This window comes from Carassius gibelio, chromosome B3 (assembly GCF_023724105.1).
Source record: "Carassius gibelio isolate Cgi1373 ecotype wild population from Czech Republic chromosome B3, carGib1.2-hapl.c, whole genome shotgun sequence".
Classification (NCBI taxonomy): Eukaryota; Metazoa; Chordata; class Actinopteri; order Cypriniformes; family Cyprinidae; genus Carassius; species Carassius gibelio.
In genome coordinates this window covers 19,419,423-19,436,113 of record NC_068398.1, presented here as the reverse complement: position 1 = coordinate 19,436,113, position 16,691 = coordinate 19,419,423, and the positions used below count along the sequence as shown (strand labels likewise).

The 16,691-nt window shown below is 41.3% G+C and overlaps 1 protein-coding gene across 3 annotated transcripts in view; it reads right to left on the bottom strand.

Annotated features, from left to right (window-relative positions):
• rarab (retinoic acid receptor, alpha b) overlaps positions 1-16,691 on the bottom strand; it is a 107,522-nt gene that overhangs the window by 13,703 nt on the left and 77,128 nt on the right. For all 3 annotated transcript variants that reach the window (XM_052553323.1, XM_052553324.1, XM_052553322.1), the window contains one exon: positions 1,307-1,455. In XM_052553323.1, coding sequence (XP_052409283.1) covers positions 1,307-1,455 — 149 coding nt within the window. The remainder of the gene's footprint in view (positions 1-1,306; positions 1,456-16,691) is intronic.

The window sequence follows — 16,691 nt, the reverse complement described above, 5'->3', positions numbered from 1 at the left end:
AAATGCTGACTCCTCTCTTTGTTCATCTCGAAGCAGACAGGGCTGTAGAGGCAAGAGGAGGAGAGTGACAGGAGCTTTCTGAAGGGAAAGACGAGTGCAGATAAGTCCTCCCACTATTCAAAGGCAGCCAGAAAGGGAGAAGATAGCACATGCAAATTTAATGAAGTCATGTTTATTTCTCAGCGAGCAGCACTGTGTGTGTGTGAGTGTACGTGCGCGCTCTCCACCCACACTTCCCTGCGGCTGCGCTCAGATAAGGGGGCTTTGTAACTATCATAGTTCATCTCCAAACCCTGTGTTTCTCTTTCTCAGGGAGACACTGTGTAGATCATACATTGTATACTCTACCAGTCTTCAATTATTAAGTAGCACTGAAGTAAAAGGCTAGAGTTCACCGTTGTGCCCCCCCCACAGTAAACGTCAGTACAGGAGGCTGTCACCAGAAGCACTGCTTGAAACCGCAAAACATATTTAGCATTAAAGGTTAACAAAAGTAGCAAGTTATACATGTTTGTGTGAATTTTGGAATACACAATCTACTGGTACAATATTACTACCCGATTCATTTAGTGATAAACTGTAATAACTCAAATTACCACATGGTATAATTTCCTGACTCCCAATGCCCAGATTCAGAGATTCACATTTTCAAAAACACCAAAAAGTATTTGGATACTTGAAGGCTGAATGCCTCTGCATTTACAAAATAGTAAAAACAAGTGTCACTTATTTTAAAGAAATAGCGGTGAGTATACTTAAATGGACATCAGTAATCAAATTATTTACCTTATTCTGAATAAGGCAATATTTAAGGTGTTTACATGAGATGCTTTTATGATGCCATATACAGTTTTGTGCGTTTCATTTTTTATTTTACGAAAGTGCAGTTAGTTATTTGTCATGTTATACATGCAAAAAGACGATGGTGCTGTTGAAGTCATGCTCTTTTAAATGCTGTCAAGTGCTTGACCACGGTCGTGTGTGGATCCTGTCGCAAAATGCGGCAAAAAGTCCTACACGATGCTATAAGTGTGATTAAGGTGTGTATGTCTATTCTGCACTTCAATTATGTGTCTAAAATAGGAATATTCCACATGTCTCGATTTGATTTGTGTTTACTTCGAGTGTGACTTTAGCCGGACTAAAGTAATCAAAAATCTGTTGACATAGATTCTTAAACACAGTATTATTTAAATCGTGTTCAAATCGGAATATTGTTGTCCATGTAAACCTACTGATTGTGTGACTAAAGCATCTAAATATTTGAGGCCTCAATCCTGTAAACGTGGACGGGACAGATTCTTACCTTGCACCCTTCACAAGCACTAACTCCATAATGGTAGCCCGAGGACTTGTCCTGGCAGACGAAACAGGGCTTGTAGACCCGTGGTGGAGGAGGTGGAGAAGGTGGGCTGGGAACGATCTCCTCTGAGCTTGTGCTCTGGGTCTCCACAGCTACAAGAGAACAGAAACAGCCTTTAGTTTGACTCATTAACGCACCATCATTTCCTCATGAGGGTTACTAGGATCCTTGGTGTTTTAGCAACAGTCTGCAGTAACCTTCAACCTTCAAAAGATGCCTCCGCTCCCCGGGACGGCTCAGTGCATCCCGATGAGCAGCTAAGGTCAAGCTTGTCAGGAGAACGTCTCCATTCCTGGAGCGAGCAGACAGATAGGCTGGTGCCACGCTCTCCTTACAAATTCGCTCTCACTTTCCTCCCGGTTTCAGCTGCTACCGACTGGGACGAGTGCCAGCCTTAATTAATAAAGTCATGACAGTCAGCCGGGGTGTGGAGGGAGAAACCGCACGCTGTGCTTGAGTGGAGGGGGGCGCCCGAGCCACACGGCACCGTCAAAGAGCTGCCATGACAGAGAGCTTATGAAACAACTGCCATTTAAACAGCAGATCATGAGGGAAGCCCACATGTCCTCTCCACAGGTCAAGGGCACAAAACAACAAGCACATTAGGAATTTTGAATAGCTGAAATTCTCCACGTCGCTGATGTTTCCCTGTATGAATATGCCCACATGTAAGTGATATATTTTCTCTGGCATCACTTCTATATTTTCAAAAGATTTATATACACAGACGCATTCACTTCTCAACCCTCATGTGTCTCTCCCTCGCTGCGATCCTCTCCGTTCCTGCTGTGCCTCTTACAAATGCCATGGTGTGAAGAGAAACGAGAGCTGAAGACACAGGTTTGTAGTCAGGGAGAACATGCTATTATGTGGGTGCAGTTAGCAGGTGTCAGTAATCGGAGTTATGCAGAGTCTCAGATATCGTTTCAATAACCCTAATAGCCTAGATGTTGAAAAGGATCAAATCGCAGCATTTAATGGACAGTTGACACAAATGAATATTGTGTCATTTACTCGCCCTATGGAAGTCAATATCGATCATAAGCTATCAATCTTGTTGGCCCATTTTTCTCAAATAAGTTGGTGCACCTGCAATTCTGTCAGCATTTAGGAATACACACGCATATGGGCTACACTGTTCAAATGTTTGGAGTTGGTGAGATTTTCCTTGTTTTGTCATCTCTTATGCTCACCACAGCTGCATATATTTGATCAAAAATAAAGTGTGACAGAATGACATTTTACAGTTTAAGCATTTTGTAATTTTTTTAGTTTGTAATTTATTCTTGTGATGGCAAAAACATTATTGTATTTATGGGGAAGTCATGGCCTAATGGTTAGCGATTCGGACTCGTAATCCAAAGGTTGTGAGTTCGAGTCTCGGGCCGGCAGGAGTTGTAGGTGGGTGTACATTGCTCTCTTCCACCTTCAATATCACGACTGAGGTGCCCTTGAGCAAGGCACTGAACCCCAAGCTGCTCTACGGGCGCCGCAGCATAAATGGATGCCCACTGCTCCGGGTGTGTGTTCATGGTTTGTGTGTGTTCATGGTGTGTGTGTGTGCACTTTGGATGGGTTAAATGCAGAGCACTAATTCTGAGTATGGGTCACCATACTTGACTGTATGTCACGCCACTTCGTCACTTCATCAATTATCTTATCTGTTATCAATGTAGCAAAATCAGTAGTGCTTCTTAATTTGGAAGAACCGATACTTAACGTTTAAAAAAAGAACAACATTTACTTGAAATAGAAATCTTTTGTAACAATGTAAAAGCTTTCACTGACACTTTTGATCAATTTAACTTTATGATCATAAAAAAAAAACCTCGTCATGTCTTTAAATAGAGCACCCAACAGCAAATCTCTTCTGATCTAGCAGTCAGTTACGGCTGTGTGGTAGAGATGCTGAGAGGCACTTAGAGGTGCTTGTGTTGCTGTTTAAGGTTTGATATGATATCTGACTCACTTAGATCAGTGTCTGCGTTCAGAGAGACAATCTACCTACATCATAGTCCCCCCATCTCACAGACGCAAACACTGAGGCCGCCAAACAAATGCCTGAATGTTGAAACAATAACCTCTTTAGGCACAAGGACACTGGTGAAACATGTTAAACTGTGAGTTAGGTGGATCTCTCTCATCTTTGTCTATTACGAGCCGTCTAGTAGAAAACGTGGCCTCACCTTGATCACACTACACATGCACTGCTGCGGAGCCAGTGGGCAACCGTCTGCGTCTATTTCCTGTGTTCAAAAAAAGCACAGTCAAAGCTAAAAATACCGACTCTGGCACCAGCGCAGAGTCAGATGAGGATGTCGAGTTCTTATCTCTTTCCACACAGAGACAGTAAGCGTCCCCACAAACACAAACACGACTCCCAGCGCATTACAAAACCCACTTCACAGCAGTGTACCGAGAGAGCTGCTCACTGGATTCATGTAGAGGAAAGAAAACGTGAAAAACTCCAATGATGTGAGGAAACTACAGAAGAACAACAGACCCATGAAGGGACCGTTACTAAGAATTACAAGAAATTATTTGGGAAACGCAGGGTTTTCCCAAATATACAGAACACAACTTCTGGCCAGTGCATTTCTAGTCACTGGCATTTCCAATCAAACACTGAATAAAATGAAACGTTTCACAGAAGCGACACTCACAAAGCTATTTCTTGCTTATTTGAAATACGAGATGAGCGAATGAGAGGGAGGAAATTTTGATTTAAATTTGAAAATTTGAATTATACAGGCCTGGGAGCTACTATTTTATTATTCCCTACAAGTTTATAATTATTCCAGGTGTTTTTGGTATGGTAACTAAAGGTCAAGTGATTAAAAAAAAAAAATATGGCAGATGCTGAGATCTTAGGGGAGGTAATGTCCGCTATAAAGCTGACATATCACTATTTGATATATATATAAAAATAAAATAAAATACTGCTAGAAAATACTTTAACATGACATTTACTGAAGAAATTATTGGAAAATTAATCAATATGAAAAGATGAGGTAAAAGACTGGTTTTAGCATATACTTTAGTTTTGTCAAAAAAACTGCCGCTATAACCTAAAAAAAGTCACACTTTGTCCTTTAATGCAGCGGTTTTACCATACGAAAGGCAGAAACAATGCCGTCAAACAATGTGTTAATCAAATCCATTTGTATATCAATTTGCAACACTAAAAAAATGTTATTTCTGTTATTGGAAAAACATAGCAAACCGGTATCTCAGCACGAAACATTTGCAGATGGTACTTTAGCTTGTATTTTCACACAAAAGAGAGAACAGGAAGTGAGAAAAACTACCGGCTGGCATCACACATCCTGCTCTCGCAAACACAAAGCTTCAAGAAGGTGAGACTGTTTTTAGATGTCAAACAGTTCATTTCTCTCCCGCAATTATTCTCACTGTTGCACTCGTTCCCTTTCACCGAATCTCACTCGCTCGGCTCTTTCTATGCCATTCGCTCGTTCCCTAGAGCGCCGTCTGACCTCCTTCTGCTGCGCAGCTCCGACATGAGTGGCACATTTTCCATAACCGGGACAGAGCTCAACACATATCCAGGACAACATCATGGGAAGCGCTCTTCTGACAGCAGACACTGCGGCGATGGCCAAAACTACACCTTCGTCTACTCTCACCCATCCCACAATGCTTCAAACTTCCTTTAAACTCCAGCTGATCAATTATAAATAGCACGTATTAAAGATTGAACGGCTGAACTGAACAGAGAAATCCCTCGCTCTTATATAAGTGAAAGTTTGAGGGTTAGAAGCTACTTCCCTGAACCCGAATAACCCTGAATAACCGCAGAACTGGCAGCACAAGCAGCTTGCTGTGAAGCTGTGATCAGGTGGCATGCTCTAATTACACACTCTGTTGCATCTCGGAGTAGACGCGTCTTAGTCATGGCTGTTGAGATGGCCTGTAGCTCTGGGAGGAACAACCTTGTGCTGAAATCAACTTTAATTATGCCCAGAGGTTCGACCCAGGATAACCTCACATTAACCACTGTGAGGCTTTGGGAAACAGGTCAGTTTCAGCACCTGTCCGAGACGGCCCTCGTGCACACAGAAGACATCAGTTACCGAGGTGTTCTTTAGCTGTTTCGTATCACTGCATACTTCCACTCACTTCCAAAGCTGGCAAACTGGTTAAATCTCACTTTAAAACTGCTCCAAAACACAGTCAGCAGGCTACCTAGACAGCATTTTAAGGCATTTAAAATGCATGCAGTCTTCTTATATAAAATACTTTGCTTTCAGTCAGCAATGCGGGAAACCCTCATAAAAGAGGCATTCCCAGAAAGCATTGCAACTATGTAGGCAGCTTGCCAGGTTTTGGAGCACAGGTGTAGCTTTCAATGATCTTACTCATTCTTTTCTTATCAGTTTGTGAGGGTTTGAAATCCCAACAGGGCAAAAATGTCATATTAGCACAATCACTAGGACTGGATTTTTTTTAAAGTAAGACAGAAGTAATAACGGCATTAGTGTTAGACTGCACAAGCAGCTGGCATCGACCTCCTGTCACAGCAAGAGAAGCAGGAGATGAAAGGGGTAAAGGAAAGAAATATGGTTCTTGTATCTCAGTTTCCCCCCCGAGACCGCTAACTGAACTCAATGAACTGCCCTGAGCCCTGTCTATTAATGAAACACAAGACAAATCATCACACACAGCAAATACACTGTGCAGAAACTGTAGAAAATGTAGTTATTATGCAAATACAAAAATATAAACGTACTGAAAAAACCTGTTTCATTAATTTATATCTTACATAACACCACCAGCAACAACAACAACACCTATACCAACAAGATGTCATACAACACCAACAAGTACTATGTGTTAAAATCAACTGTATTGTATGCTTTATATGAATTTGTATAGATGATTTACATATTTAATTATCTCAGGGCCAAAAATCACTTTAATTTGGGTTGTGGGCTAAAAGTAAACAAACATTTTTAATTTACAACAACAAAAAAAGTCACTCACTCATATTTAGGGTTGGCTGGGTGATATATCGGTAAACACGATTAACCGGTAGAGATTTTGGACCATCGTCTTGGTCACAGTTACACGCTCACTACATTATATGCTCACGAAGGCTTATTGTTTTCATGCATTTTTAAGCATTGCTGTTTAAAAACAAGTGATTTTAAGCCATTGAAATGCAATTAGCAGTGAAAGAACTTATTTCGCTGTATGTGCATGCTGTTTGAGAGACTTGAGTGCTGTCAGAGAGGTGCAGACATGAAGCGCAGAGGACTGAACGAACACTGAGGTAAATTATTTTTGCAACTTTATGCGCCTTGAAATACCCTTGACAATACCCTTGTATTTGTCAAAATGCAAGTCTTCACAAGTGAAAGCAAACCATGATGCAAACATGAAATATCAGTCATACAGTAGTAGTTATTTTATTCTGTTGTGCTGCTTTTCCATAGTTTCTTCGCGCTCACGTCTGCAGTGTCTCATGCATGAAACTGCATTCTAAAAACAGTTCACTCATCTTCTTACATGTTTTACCTATTCCACCGCCCGCGTCTCATCTCGGTCAACACAAAAGCTCATTCTGTGTAAATGGCACTTAACGCTATATTTATGGTCCTTCACATGAACGCGTCACACGTGAGCAGTTAATCGCGCGACTTGAGGTTGGATCCTTCTTTTCTCTTTACTGTTATCATCGCCATATTAACAAAGTGTCTAATTCTAACATTCGGTGACATTTGTTCAAAATCACGATTTCCTCGATTTCTAAAAAATATAATCCTGGCAAAACAAATTCCAATTAATCAAAATCTGCAAAACAGCCCAGCCCTATTTCTATGGTATCGAATTTATATCATAAACACCTTATTTAAAGGAAAAATAACTGTACTGTGATACTGTTACTGCGAAATAATACAACTCATATCGTTATATAACATTTAGGTCATATCCCCCACCACTGCTTATACTCTATACATTTTAATGCAATAATCAAACAAATGTCAAATTAAAGGTAATTATGGGTCAACTTTAGCTTGGTCATCTCGGTGTTAAGGTGCATTCCTTCCCACTGTTGCCTTTGGTTCATAAAAGGTGTTCAATTTTCTTTTCAGTTTACAAAAAAATGAAATGACTGCAAACAACAGGTATACTTAAAATACTTGACACTACAAAATATTCCCATATGGATATGCATGTCACTTCTACGTACAGTACTGGCGTATTCTGACATTTCACAGGACATGTCAAAACGGCCTACAGTCAGCATTATTTGTGAGCTCTTTGCAGTAGACACCATTTAGGGAGATAATTATGTTACTTGCACATAAGAGTGAGAAAAATATTATGGTGTTAAAGTCTTTGAGCGTGTGGGTGTGTGTCTAAGTGACAAAAATACAGGAAAGATTGTGAGTTATGTGTGAGAGCGAGAAAGATAGAAAGTGCGTGTGAGAGAGGGGGAGAGGAAAAATAGGACAGACCATGAAAGAAAAACGCTGCATACCTCTCAGCGTTGGCGGTAGCTCTCTGGGGGAAAGCGGATCCTGGTACTATTAAGCCTCCCTATACTTACCCAACACACACTCAATAAAAAATGAGTCCCGTTTCTTTGTGTTATTCAAAGTTAACTCCGTGAGAGGGGGAGAGGGAGATGGATACAAATGGAATCAAGGCCTCATCATTACCAACACCATTATGGTAATGGCCCAGTGCTGCTGGGCACAGAGAGACGGAGACGCTGGAGAAAAACGAGGGAGCGTGCAGGATGAAAAGCACACACTCATGCGAGACGACGATGTAGGTCACTTTGCAACAGAGTGCTGGTGAGTCACAGGCCTGGATCAGTAGCTCAGTCTGGTGACTCATCTCTTTAAGCTCCGCCTCTTCTCTCCTATTGGTCAATGAAGACATGATAGACTGCTTTCCCCCCCAGTATTCACCTTTTTCTTTTCTTTAAGTTAAGGAAGTGGTGAAATTGTTTACTCGTAGCCCTTGTGCTGGTGTGCAGTCTCCCAGGCCGTTATACGCGCAACAAGATACAAATGTGTTCTATTTGAAATGATCAAACTTAGTCCTTAAACACATCAATCAAGACAAAGAAATGAATTTACAATAACACCGTTTATCTGCAAACAGCGAAGGTGTCTCAAAAACTGGTTTCAGACGAGCTTCACTGAAGGTCTGAGTGATTCAGAGAAGTGTCTAGCGCAGCACAAATGGTTCAGGTCAAATTCCTTCTTGCAACACAGTAATAACTTCATCTGCAAATGTCTAAAGGGAAACGCAGATGTCCGCTCGCTCTTTTGAACAGGGACTCTTAAGAAAGCTACTAAGCAGCTCCCAGATGCTACACTATAGGCAAAGATCTCATGCTCTGATTCATGAGTCACTGTTTACACAGCACACAATAGGTCATGAGAACAGCATTTGCCCACAAACCAGTACTGTTGTTCGAGTAATAAAGTCCTCTGTAATCTTTACTGTATAAAATGGCTTTTATGGAGCTTTCAGGCCACTCGGAGAGCAATTCAAACTTGACTCAACTCAAACACATGCTCTTTGTGTGAATGGACTGAATGGTATGGTGAGGCGGCACGGTATCTATTTCTTCATGTGTAATTCAATTAAATCACAGGTACTTTGAAAACATCTGCCGTGCCAGATGTGTGATGTACGGAGATCACAAGACCACACGTGTGCAGTGAGGAACTATCATTTGCGGTGCTTCGCGTTTGTGGTCTGATAAAAAAAAAGGTGCAAACTGGACAACAATAGGCATAATGTGAGCACTTGACACCGACTTAGATTTGAAATGTCAACTTTAAGTTAAAGACATACCTCAACAAGTCCACTGAACTGTCACTCGCTCTTATGGCCATAAATACACCACACTGTCTTCTTAAGTCTAGCAAACTTTTGGTCTTCACAATCTAATTAACGCATGTTTATATATTTATCACTATCATTCCCATAGCTATAATTTCATTACAGCTGTATAAGCTAAAAAAAAATATATATTATATTTTTTTATTATGGAAACCTATACATTATTTTTTGCTTAGAAAATGCATACTAACACAGAAACATGTTGCTAAAAATAAGTATTTTTGTGGTAGGGCCACTGTCCCAACTGGGCCAAAAAAAAAAACAAAAAAAAAACAAAACAAACAAAAACATTACAACTGTGTCCCGGTTATATATTTCTAAAATAATGACCTCACCGTAAATGTACAAAAGTAACATACGCAAATTGCATGTCCTGTTTAAGATAGATTTGACAAAACAGAGCAGTTTAACATCCGCTGCCCCGAACAATCATTCATTTTGACAGCGTAGATGTAACACATAATCAGTGAGGGCCCTCAGTCCTGATCTGAGCCCACGGTGACGCGTAACAGCACACAGAAGCAGTGCCCTTTCATCACAGCAGCTGAACTCAGCAGGGTGAAGCGCGAGCGCTTGCCAGGGCTCTTTGTGGTCAAACCCAAGAGGTAGCAATTTTCCAATTAAGCCCCATTTTTATGGGTTCCTTGGACAGCAGAGGGAAAAGGAAAGTCCTGAAAGCAAACAAATAAGTGTGGTGCAGCACGTGGAGACCAAATTAGCATTTCCCAAAGAGCCTTATTACAGCTGCATCTCAAGACGAGGGACTGCCTCCTTCCTGAACCAAGCAAATAAAACACAAAGACAGGCAAAGAGGGAAAGGATTTAATTAGATCAAGGGCAGTAATGAGATTAGCTTTTCATTAAAATCTTTGAGGGCGGAGTTACGTGCGGGATCACGGTTCAAAACTGTACAGGAATAAAGATCTTAAAGGCTTATGTTTTGCCTCTAAATAGCTCGCTTCGAGTTGGCCCTCCAGATCCAGTTATGTCCCACCGCGCCCTGCGCATCTCAACCGGCCTGTCACGCGAGCCCTAAAGCCCGCAGAACGGTTTATACCACGACAGGCGTGCTTAGCATATTGTGGACTTTATAATAGAGCCTAGCGAAGGGGGCCGGCTCAGTCATAGCTGAGGGAACCCCTGATCTGCCACTAATAGCTGCTGACCTACATTCATCCGCAACAGCCCATGCCTCAGTGAATGCAAAGAGAGGGACTACAAATAAAAGAGGGGCTGTGAGAGTGTTAGCGCTAGTTAAGCACTTTTCTTACACAGCCCATAAAGCCAACAGCCTTTTGAACCTCGGCAAAGCCTGAGCTACGTCAGAGGAAGAGAGCAAAATATGCACAGACAGAAACAGAAGGATGGAAATAGGCAACGAGTTTTATTACCATAGCTATAATATCATTATAACTGTATAAGCTAATAAAAAAAAAATGAAAAAAAACTTATGGTAACCTATAAATTAGGGCTAGGCGATATGACCAAAAATAATAAAAATAATAAAAAAAGGATACAAATTTCAAATCTTTATATCCTTGAAGTTTAAAAACGTATTTTTTGCTTCTCTTTATGGTCAGAACAAGAACTTTTTGAATTCTTCACATTTTCCCAGTCATTTGTTATCAAAATAACTCTCAGCAATAAATGGTCAGCGTGTGGTGCGGTTCAACTGAATAAGCGTTTTTGCTCCGCTTTTGGAGCATAAACAAACTGAACATTTATCAAACTAATTTTATCGATTTGAGGGAAATTATATTGCGATAATTATAGCTAGCATGTTGACGTTAACTTAATACAGCTTAAGATTCATTTTAAAATTGAAGACAATAATATATACATGGTGCACTTTCAGACTGAAAACTCTGCAGGATGCTTTCATTCACTTGGAGCTGTGTTACACACTGCATGAAAGGTCATTTTCAACCCTTTTGGAGGAAAACCACAGGGAGCCCTTAAACTTGATCATGAACAGCTTGCTTGTAAAAGAATACAGTACCAAGCTTCACTCTGAAAGACAAGACGCATTTAATTAAATCACTGCATTTGCGATTTGATAAATCACACTAATTTCAGTTTTACTTTAAATAACTGTAAAGCCCTAGCTGCTCTGTTCATGAAGGGCAGCTACAGTCTGCCACAATGGTGCAAAAAATGTTCTTTTACTTAAAGATAATGAAAGAGGAGAGAGAGAGCGAGAGAGGGAGAGAGATAGAGCGAGAGAGAGAGAGAGGGGACATGGAAGTAAAGCAGCAGGTTAAAGGAAATCAAACTAGGTCAAATGTCAGACTGCTGAATTGCTGTTCGACCCTACAAATGGCCCTTTCATCTTATCAGAAACATCTTGCGGAGGAGGATAAAATGCTTGATGTGCATCACTATGTAACGCACTCATCTCTCTGGTCTTTATCCAGTGACGGCTGTTTTAATTAGTGTTAAAGAATGAATACTAAGAGGCGGTTTTCTCACTTCTTGACGTTTTGTGTTTTGTCAAACTTGCGAGGCAAAGGCCATCAGACACCAGGAGTTATTCCCCCATCAGTAAGACGGAGATAATCACAGGACAAGTAGGGTAGTCGTTCCCACAACTCTATTAACTGTACGCGCCTCATTAAGCCACTAGATTCATTTGCAGCGCCCTACAGAATTCATTCTGATAATTAACAATCTAGCGGGTGAGGAAAACGCAAGCTTCGCAGGACAAAGCGGTCCATTTCGCACCCTCGCCGGAGGAATATTTCAGCCACGGCGGTGTTTAATACACTTCTGACTCTTGAGATCTTACTGAGAGGGGGAAAAAAATGAAATGACAGAACGGAGCTGCGCACACAAAGCCATTATTTCATCTTGCCGTCACGTTAGAGAAGTCGACACGTGATCCATAAAACAAAACTCCAAGGCATGAATCACGCCGTTATGTGAAACTAAGCAAAAAGTGAAAGGCCATCTGGGACATTCAGGACTAGACAAAAAAAAAAAAAAAACACAGTCTGCTGGACATTATAGACATGCTGATTTTGTTCCTTTTAACCTTCTCCAGCCCGATGGTCCCTCTGAGGTGCTGCCCAACCCCTTCCCAACGGGCCCCTCGCCAGAGCAGGTTTCAGCCCCCAGGCCTCCCTTATTTTTATTGCCTGTGTTTATAGCTGGTCTTGGTTTCTCTTTCTGCCCTCTTTTGCTTGACATTTTACGGCCTGCAATATAAGAGACGCCCTCCACCCCCCTCTGTCTGAGTTTTTAAGTACCTCGTCCACAAATTCTTTTTTTCTGTGCCGAAATCCGGCCCTCAGGAATTCACTTGATGTCACTGGCCATCAGGAAACACCACAATGGGTCAAGCGCAGTCTTTTGAAATGGATTGCACACAGCTGGACGACATTCATCTCCTACGACTTAACTTCGGTGCTTATCGCTCGTTTCCATGCATATTATTAACTGATGCAGCAACCGTGCTGAAACAGTGCTCTAATTGAGGTCCGATACTCTTTTTGGACTGTTGCTGGTGCGTTTGGAAATAAAACAGATGTATGGTCATCCATCTGTAATCAAGTAAATCGCTCGAGTCAAAGAGCATCTGAGGCACGGCCAGCATGGCTTAGGTAGCCTTAGCCTCGGCCCAAAATCTGTCAGCGTGTTTGGGCACGGCGCCCTCCAAATCTGTCTTAGCGCTACATAAATATATATTTTTTTATTAAAAGTTTATTTTACTGGGACAAACGCATAGAACATTGCTTTATAAAAATGCAAAGTAGATGCCATGCATACAGGTTTATAGCCATGACTAATTTGCAACCCCTGTCCCTGGTTATGTTTGTAAAATTAAAACAGAAATTACACTATTGAAAATTATAACTATTAAAATACATACAATAAATACAGCCCATACATAAAATAAGATAATGGCTTAAATAGATGTAGAAATCTCTATAATACAGAGTTTAGACACATTTAACAATACAAAAACACGAAAGTATGCACATGTCTGTTCATGCTAACATATGCAACTTTATGTTTGTATGCATTGTGTTGTAGAGCGAGCTGCTGTGGGTAAAGGGCATAATGCAATTTGTCCTAAACATAAGACATGCTTTATATTAAGGGTTTTAAATTCACTTGCCAAAAAAAAAAATGTAACAGAAATATGATATTTTTTTGGCTAAAGGTGATATCAAACATTCAGAATATTGAATTAAAGTAGAAACACTGCGAACCCGTTAACCTTGTCCATGCACAGGTTCGCTCACGGATTCTGGCGCCTTAAAGAAATGCAGAATTACCTGATAGTACATGACTAAGAGAAGAGCTAATGTATGAAATGTGCTTGTGGTCTACAGCACATGGCGGCACTTTAAAGCAAGCAACAGCCATTACAGCTGGAGGGTTGCACATCTGATTTGGAAAGGCGCCATGTGTTGCAAAATCCTGCCCTATGGCCCTGTGCAGGTACAAACCTCCCTGTTCTCCTCTGCCATGATTACAGAGCAGCTCGGCTAATGTTCAGCCTTCGGGTAAAAGTTGTCTCTCTGATCTGAAATTTTAAGACAGCAGACGAGTGATGTTTAGAGTGTCGTATACTAAACATGCACATCTGACTATTAAACTGTCAAGGCTCATTCTTTGGCAGTAAACTAATACAGATCCCCTCCGTCATTCAGGATACATTTACCCCTTCATCAGAGATGAAAACCTGACATTCTGGAGTGAATCTACGAGAGGACGGTCCAGTTTTCCTACTCCATATTATTTTGTCTAAATAAAAACAAAACACTAAAATTTTGGACATTACAACATTATAATGCACATTATGACAAATGGACATTTAGAGATTTCCAAAGGATTACATTTAATAAGTGTTATAAGTGTTTAGGATTAGCTAAATGCAAGCATTTTAAAATGGTCATTTAAAATATAAAAACTGAATAATAAGCGTCTAATATGGACAGATTTGTATCCAATATGGACTAATAAATGTTCAAAGAAAATTTTACAAAATAAATAAATAAAATATATAGTATGTAAATCATTAATTATTTAATATATTGGGGATCCATAACTAAAACAACAAAAACAAACCCACGTTGCAAATGCTTTTCACCTGGGTTCTCTCCCAGTCATTGTTTTAAACACTAAACAAGCACATGGAAACAAATGCACACATTTTAACTGTGCTATCCAGAGTCCGGGCCACAGCCAGCAGCTGGTTACATTTGTGTGCCTCAGCCTCCCCCCACAGTCCACATGGCACAGATGTGGGGTGTGTGTGTGTCTGTGGATCCGCCTGGATGTGTACTGCCACAGCGCCGGCAGGCCCAGTATCTATTGCAAGTCCTACTGTGTATTTAAGGCTAAAAGAAATAAACACTCGTTCAGCCAGCCAAAACCACAGCAACACAAGCGCCACTCTTGCCAGCAAGAGCCGCTGGCAAAATGCAAACTAGCAGCTCGACCGTTCTGTGTTCAGCAGCAGACCTGCCACGCTGTCTGGAGTTCAGGCAAACCCCGGTCCTTAGTAAGCCTTGGTTAACCAACGGACCAGGGCAGTTATTCTTTCTTTCCCTCTCAAACTCTTCTACTTCTGCCCTTATTCTACAGAAATCCCTTTCCCCCCCACTTTCCATCCCCTCCCAGCTGCAACCGGGCCGAGCTATTGCTCCCACCGGCACGGCGCTGTTCATGGGAAACAATAAAACGCCACATGCGTTTCCTTAGTTAGGGCTTCCACACTGCAGCTCCACGCGAGGCTCATCAAGTCATCGATGAAACACCACAGAAGCTTCACGGACTTCAACTTCATTGGCATTTTATGCAAATTAGGGATGCAATAACGAGCCAATAGTTATTTTTGTGTTATGCCTGATATTGATTCTATGTAACCTCGTCTAAAATAACAAACAAAACCATTAGATGGCAAAGGTAATCTAAATGCAGTGAAAAGGAAATGAGCGTCTAAAATATACAATTTCAACTGATAGCAATTTATAATTGGAATTATATCATGCTTTCAATATAACGCATCTCTAATGGACACAAAGAAAGATTTGGCTAGATGTTGATAACATTTCCAAGATGATTGCTTGAGGGGATAAATGGTATAGAAGCTCATCAAAGTCCTTTGACCTTTAGAAGATCTGAGTCACATGACTAAATGCAGAGAAGTAAACAAAACCTGCTCTGGTTGTTTTGAAATTATTTACCACTACATCTCAAAACTCTCTGATCCTACGCCAACCCCTGACAAGGCATTCCTCACCAACTACTAGAGAACTCTGTAAACTTATTACTTTTAAAAGCTGCTTTGGTTTGCCCAGTGGCTATTTTGCATCAAGTTTCCTAGAAGTGTGTGGAATGGAAATACTACTTTATCAGCTTCTTATGAATCGTTTTTGCAAAATTTAGATTTTTAATTTAAGCCGAAATCAAAACTTGGATAGACATATTACAACTGTGATTCTCTAAGTGAAACATACGTGATGATACATCCACGAGATGCACAATCGAAGCATGCTCTTCAACAATGCATGTTCACAAGAGATCAAGCTCTCTGTTAAAACAAAAGAGCTCCACTGGAATGTCGCGAGGAGGCTCGTGAATAGAAAGTTAGCAGTCTTTTAGCGGGGGGAGGAACAGCAGAAAGATCCGACCGCCTGCTTTGATTCTGCTGGGTCCCAGGCAGCCTTCAGAATGATGGAGAGCTTTTCAAACACACCGTGATGGATGCCTCCCTGAGACACGGAGCGCCTGAGCCTCTCACTGCGCAGAGGTAGCAGGGCTTGGAGGTCAGGGAAGCGGAGGGCCTAATCCGCTCCTGATGGCTGGGAAGGTGCTCACGCTTGAGAGCCACGAAAAACCAATCACGTGGCACGCTTCAGAAGAACGCAAGACAATACACAGACAGCAGCAGCAGAAACATGCAACACTGTAGCACACGTCACTTTGAGTGTCACTTAAAGGAACACACTCTGGAAGCATCCATTATTCAAAGTCTCCTGGTCTTGTGCAAGACTCAGAACGCGGTCATTAAAAGCTGCTGCCTGGCTTTAATTATTCTGGGGATTATCTGAAAGAGCCAAGCAATTCATTGCTCTTCCGCCAATGGCCCTCGAGGGTCTTTTCGAGCTTTTTGTGATTTACGCTGTAAAGTGGAAACTATGAGGAGTTGAAAAACCAAACACATGGTTACTCCTGACCCATATATGCCGCCACTGAAAGTCACTCTTGCAGAAATATAGAGAAATTCAAAATATCTTCTTGGACCAAAAGCACTACTCTCATACAGGGAGAAAAGGAGACCATTGGACACTAGCCTATATTCCACCCTAACATGCCACTTATACAAAACAAACAACTTTTCAGGAGATCCTAGGTCAGCACTTATTTCTACAGGTCTTCATTTAGATCTTGTCTCCTCAAAGCTCTGGGGTCGAGCTGCACATGGACGCACCAC